This window comes from Hydra viridissima, unplaced genomic scaffold (genome assembly GCF_058129835.1).
Source record: "Hydra viridissima isolate aposymbiotic clone 2 unplaced genomic scaffold, HvirCarnegie_v1 scaffold_10, whole genome shotgun sequence".
NCBI classification, from domain to species: domain Eukaryota; kingdom Metazoa; phylum Cnidaria; class Hydrozoa; order Anthoathecata; family Hydridae; genus Hydra; species Hydra viridissima.
Window position 1 is genome coordinate 11,475,666 of NW_028324309.1, and position 6,835 is coordinate 11,482,500.

Here is a 6,835-nt window from a genome sequence, read left to right on the forward strand (position 1 = left end):
TTATTTTACTTGTATATTATTCTTTGTAATATTCCAGCTCTCTATAATCGAGTCAATTAATTTTGACTTTTTTATTCAAAACGACTTTTTGATAACATACATTACGTGTGTTATCAAACATTATAAATATTATGTATGTTTTTGTTATGTATGTGTACTGTTACTTGTGTGTACTCACAGCGCTCAGCTCATTGTTCATGCAGCATTTATAACTTTATAGTACCTATCTGAAAACTAATGTATAAAGAATATTTATCTTAAAAAGAAACTCAACTGCCTACCATGCAGTTGTGTTATTAACCTTCTAGCACACAGCATTGGGTAGTTACTGAAAGGTACATGATATAACAAATGCTTTGATTTATTATTTATAATTTAAATTATTTGAAATTTGAGATTTCTGTACAAGCAAACAAATACTTATTCTTCACTACTATTAAACAAACTAAATTTAAACAAAGTAAAATTAAAATTTTTACTTATTTTTACTGAAAATTTGTATTTTATTTTATCGTATTTATTCTAAAAAAACGAAAAACAGAAAGTTAGCATACAACAAGTTATTATAAGAATATGTTTTGCTTAGCAAAAGAAGTATCTTTATTTTAAATTTATGTAAATATGTAACATTCCGTTATTTTTATGAAAAAAATCTTACGATAAACAAAAAAATAGATTTTTATTTTAAACTTTTATATTTATCAATATTTGAGCTTAAGATATAAAACTTGATTATTATCAGTTTTTTAATTTTCATATGACCGTTTGTTAATTCCGCCGCCATCTTGGGAGCCCAAAACTGGCTTCAAAAAATTTCCCATATACGCTATCCATTTACATTTTGAGATCGGTGGCAATTTTTTCATTTGAATTATGATTCGCCAGGAATTGTATATTTCGTAAAGAGAAACATGAAATCCGATAAACTTTAAAAATAAAAAGGGAGGGCGCAAAACCTCATTTTTCAAGCATGAATATTAGAAGATCACTAGTTCGCATTTTTATCTTCGTGCTATTTTAACTTCATAAAATTATAACAGTTAATTAAAAAGTAGATCACTGTTTATGAGTTTAATGCTTAGTTTCATAGCCTTAAAAATCATTAAAAATGCTTCTTAATGACAGCAAGGCATGGAATCCATAAGTTTGATTTATTTTGCACTTGAAATCAAGTTTCCATAAAACTGATATTTTTTTCAAATTTTAGAAAATTTTTTTAACTTGTGATGTTGAATAATGGGTTTGAAGGAATGGAATCAGTTGATTCTTTGGATTACAGCTTTAATGATACCTCTTCTTTGTACTCTGAAAAAAATTCTCTTCTAGAAGATAATTATAGTGAAGGACAATCTCTTCAAAAATTTCTTCATAAAGTTTTACTTACACAGTCAATATGCGAGTTTCCTAGGGTAGGAAAAGATAGTAGAGTACTTAGAACTTGTGAATCTAATTAATTGTAGAGGAGTTAGAATTGGAGAAGCTAATAACTGCATTCCACCACCCAGGACCAAAAGTTCTATAGATAGAACTTTTGGTCCTGGGTGGTGGAAAATATATAAATCTATTTTGAATTTCTATAGACTTCAAGAAATTGTCTATAGAAATTTTATAGAACTCAACTATTTTTGTAGAACTCCTATAGAAATGAAATAGTTTTATAGAAAATCTTTGAACTTTTTGTCCTGGGTTATTTAGACCTCAAAAGCTCTGCCTATGATCAAATCACATAGTGTCAATGAGTGAGGTTCTTTTGAAGTTTACGGTTCATAATTTGGGTCATTATCTTGAGTTACCGATATGCGCAGTTAGAACAAGATCCACACAAGAATCTTGACTTTCTGATCAATTTGGAGGCTTTGGCACAAGCAGTTCGGCACTATGTAGGATGGGTTTGTTAGCCGAAGGCAAGTTTGGATACTGGATAGTGTGTTTGGACGTGGTTGGCCTTTTGTTTGAGTTAAACAAAAATAACAATACATGATCCTTTTTAAGCTGTTCTAATTAATGATATAGCAAATGGTGAATATCTAGACTCTTGTTTAGCCCAATTAATAGGAATCTCACACACGTTACACAACATTTTTGTGGAATCCAGCATTTATTTTGATGCCGTACAGGAAATCCAAAATAGTCTAAATAGCATTGTTCAATTAGTGGTGTGAAATTTCGAAGATTAGATATAAAAGCTAATTCTCCAGACACAAACAACAAAAACTATGGGGGTTGTAAGTACACGGTTGTGATGTCATATTTACGATGCAACAAACGTTCATCGAAATATTCATCAACTTCCATTAACTTATCATAACTCCAATTGAGTTGAACTATGAAAAACATCAACTGAATTGTTGGTATAGATGGGAACTTTCGGAACTTCTGAAATATTTGATCCATAGTCTTCTCCTTTATAAAATTCCAATTTTTTTTTTTCTTCCTTTTTAATCTTTTTGTGTTTGTCACCCCAGTGTAAATACTAATGTAGAAAAGATGTTTAAATGTATTGATTCTAAATTATTTGTACTGAAGTCACGACTGATTTCAGTTTTCAGTAATTCAATAATTAGTAATTTTTAACGGTAGTTCGAAATTTTAACGGTGATAATAAACTTTTTTAACGGCAGTTCGAAATTTTAACGGTGATAATAAACTTTTTTAACGGTAGTTCGAAATTTTAACGGTGATAATAAACTTTTTTTTCTAATAAATAATGATTTTAAGTCGTTCAATTTTGATATCGTCTCAATGATTATATCGTTTGATTGTTCCCATTATATGGAGTTATCTTTATCAAGTACCACAGTTAAAGTTGATAATTTTGAATAATCTGGTCAGTCTGGTTTTGTGGTTGTTTACATGGTCATATTCATTCGACGGTCCTGCAATATTTAGCTAGTCATTTATGGTAGATGTTGAAAGGCAATTTTCATAATATAAGTGTTTTTCAATATTCTCTTTTTTTTTATAGAAAGATATTGAGTGCCATTGTTCTTCGTTGTTTCACACATGATTACTTGTTTTCTAAACTAAATGATTGTTAATTTACATTTTTTTAAGATCTAAGGCATTTGAAAAGCAAAATAACTTTTAAAAATTAAAGTAAAATATTCTGAAACTTTGGTAGCACCATTAGTTAAATTTTGAAGTTTTGGAATTTTCTAACAATTTATACTCAATAAAAATTTAGCAGTAAGTTCCCATAAAAAAATTAAGCAGTAAGTTCCCATAATGATAATTTAGCAGTAAGTTCCCATGATAAAAATTTAACACCATTAAATTAATTGCGGGCATAATCTCTAAAACTAATCACAAAAAAAGATTTGGTTGAGTAGCTGCATTGGATTCCTTGCTTTAAAATTTTTTTGAGGGGAGTGTTAAAGCGGCGAACTTCTTCAATAAAATCCTCTTCTTTCACATCTCTCGGATAAAACCGTGCAAGCTCTCGAGCTTTGGTTTCTTGAATGGAAAGATCATCATTATCCAACGAGATGAATGAAAACATATTGCCAACCATCCCACTCACCTCAAACCTTGAATCAAACCTTGAATCAGATTATCCAAACCAGTATTAAAAATGTTAAATTCGAACTTTTTATTTTGTCTGTCATGGAAATGGGCTGTGTTTGATGGCTCATCGTGAAAGCACTTCGGTTTACGCTTTCTTTTAGTAGTGAGTTCAATTCGAATCCTAGGGGTCTAGTAATAACTACAGCCTCTTGGAAAATCTGCGACCAACATTCCCTAATCAGTTTAAGATCTTCCAGCAGCTCTCCAATCAAAAGTAGTTCGTCATCTATTGCAATCGCTTCAGATTGTAAAAGATGACTAACGTCGTTAACAGCAGTAAGGGCCTTGTACCAAATCGTAATCAGCAAAACAAATTCAAAAGATGATAACCATTTTTCTAAGGCTCTCGCTTGGCTGAGCTGCTCACTGGTCAGATCCAGGTTTTCCATGGCGTGCCATCACTTCCCTCGGCCTCTTTGCAAGTGGTTTGATAGCTTCATCTTGTCATAGAAAGTCTATGCATTGAAATTCCTGCCGCTTCAGTGAGGATCTTCCATCGGGCAGGACTTGCACTAAAAAATCGTACAAAGATTCGACATTTCCTAAGAATACTTTGATCTCAATGGTCGATTCAACTGAGTGCACACCAGCCAAATTCAGACTGTGAGTGCTACAGGGAACGTATAGGGTCATTAAAATGTTTTCTATATGTTGTTGTTCTAAAAAATCAAACTTGGCGCCCTAGTCAATTTTCCACCTGTGCCCCCCCCCCTTCCCCCACCCCTCTCGAAGGCCCTGCCTCTAAAATTATTTTAATTAACACTTGAGAATGTGCATATAGTGGAACTTTGTCTATGTAATTGAAATCAAATTCAATGGGTCCCTCTTCAAGCCTTACACACACACCGCACTCATTTTTCTCCGAAAATTCCAAGAAATTTTAGAGTTTAAAATTACGATAAATACTTTAAATTATGTTAAGTAACATCAAGCATGCTTTCTATCTTATCAGAATTTCCGTATATTGCATGGTGTTTTTTCAAGAGAAAAGCTAAAAGGTTTTTCAAGAGAAAAACTACCTTTTTTTTTTTGCATTTTCCTCCATTACATTAAAAACTTGTTTCTTTGCAGGTTTGCAACAACAACAAAAAAATCGCGTGATTTAATCTGCACTAGTTTCGTGTAATAAACTTAATTATCTGCATCAAAAAAACTCGTTAACTATTTTAGTAACTTTTTAAGTTCCTTTATCTTTCTTTTAATTTCCAATAATTAAGTATTTTTTAAACTAATGCATATGTCTTAGTTATTGTTTTCGTATTCAGTCAGACGATGATTGTGAATTAACTGGCTTGCTTGAACTGAAATTATTAGAAAAAAAGTAGGTATTATAAAAAAGAAAGTGAATGTATAATAAAAGATTTTTATTATTTATCAAGGGATATAAATATGTAAAGTATAACTTCCGTAAAATAATGCAGACAATACAAATTTTGTTCTTATCATATAAATAGGAATAATAAAAAAAATCTCTGGATGATCTAAAGAAAACCATAACAAATATGATTGAACAATCAGTTTGTGATGTTACCGATATTCACGAAGGAGAGTAAGTATATTTGTATATTTGCATTTAGTTACAGATATATTGCATACAACTGTATCCATATTAAACATAGTGCATAGTTAAAACATGGATATTTTGATTGCGTTTTTAGGTTAAAAGAGTTTGATTTAGGACCAGGAAAAGTCCTAATATCAAAAGTAAATGGTCAAATAACAGCTGTTAGCTCTAAATGCACTCATTATGGAGCACCTCTTATCACTGGAGCATACAAAAATGGTAAAGTCAGATGTCCTTGGCATGGAGCTTGTTTTAACACTGTTACTGGAGACATAGAAGATTTTCCTGGCCTTGATAGTTTACATAAGTTTAAAGTAATCTTAAAGTTTTATTTTAATTTATGTATTTTTTTTACATATCAAAACATATTTAATGTTTATGCAATAACTTTATAATGTTTTAATTGGTTATAAATACTATTGTTATAAATAATATTGTTTTTATGATCATTTTATGTAAGTAAAAATTGCGATCTCAACATTGGTGTTAAAATATTCAAAAATTTAGACTAAGAATACCATTTTATTGGTGGAGATATGACAACAACTTTTACATTACTTTTGATTTGTATACAAGCATTTGTTTGATGCCAATTTATGTATTAGGCTTTTAAAGTTTTAAAATGTTATTGTTATTTACCATTTTAATGTGGCATATATATATATATATATATATATATATATATATATATATATATATATATATATATATATATATATATATATATATATATATATATATATATATATATATATTCAAACATTTAGTCTAGTGCATATTGCTTACTTTTCTTCCAAAACATGCTAAATCATATATAAAAAAAGAAACAGTAATTGAATAAAAATCATATGTATAAAAACCAAATCTAAATTAAAATTACCATGAATATATATATATATTTTTTTGACAAATAAAGTCTCCAGAGATTTTTCTAATTTTTTTTTTCACCTGAAACTCAGGCTATATATTTCTACATTAAATTTAAAAAATAAATATGACAATCTTAAAATAACTGATCTTCAAGAATGATGGTATTTGCCAAGTGGAATATGCATATGTCACATAACACATGGTAGATATCATTCTTGTCATAATTTTTTAACTTTACAAAAGTATGGTTCTACCATACTTTTGTAAAGTTAAAAAATTATATTTAATCATTATATTTTTATTTTTTGAAAAGCAAACTTAACAAATGCCCTTTTTTTTTTTTTTTATAAGTTCATGCTAGGCCAGGCATTAATAGAACAGTGAAGCAGGATAATGTTGCTGAAACAAAAAAATAATTAATAATTATTTTCAGTAGAGCAAAGCTTCTTAAACATAATATTACTTATAGAGTCATTAAATAAATCCCAAATGGATCCAACACACCTTTTTTTTTTTTATGTACCTACAAAAGATATATCTGTTAAATACAGTTAGAGATTTTTAATTTTTTTTTTTTTTAATTTTTTATTCATTTATTTTTTTTTTTTAGGTTGATGTGAAAGATGGAAAGATTATTGTGACTGCCAGTGAAGAGGTTTTCTTTTTATCTATTTTATTATTTTTTAAATTTTTGTTTAACTGGATAACTGGCTTTATATTTTGCCTGTTTAAAAAAGACAAATGTATTAAACAAGGTTTAAACAAACCAAAATAGTATATGACAAACAAAAAAAATGTTTAGAAAAAATAGTCCTATAGCTTTAAAAGCCTAAAAGT

The 6,835-nt window shown here is 28.9% G+C and overlaps 1 protein-coding gene across 1 annotated transcript in view; it reads left to right on the forward strand.

Moving 5' to 3' along the window:
• The first annotated feature begins 4,965 nt into the window (after positions 1 to 4,965).
• LOC145181714 (apoptosis-inducing factor 3-like) overlaps positions 4,966 to 6,835 on the forward strand; it is an 11,610-nt gene continuing 9,740 nt past the window's right edge. Inside the window, exons 1-3 of the mRNA XM_090100925.1 lie at positions 4,966 to 5,113; positions 5,223 to 5,442; positions 6,609 to 6,653. Coding sequence (XP_089957051.1) covers positions 5,067 to 5,113; positions 5,223 to 5,442; positions 6,609 to 6,653 — 312 coding nt within the window. The 5' untranslated portion in view covers positions 4,966 to 5,066. The remainder of the gene's footprint in view (positions 5,114 to 5,222; positions 5,443 to 6,608; positions 6,654 to 6,835) is intronic.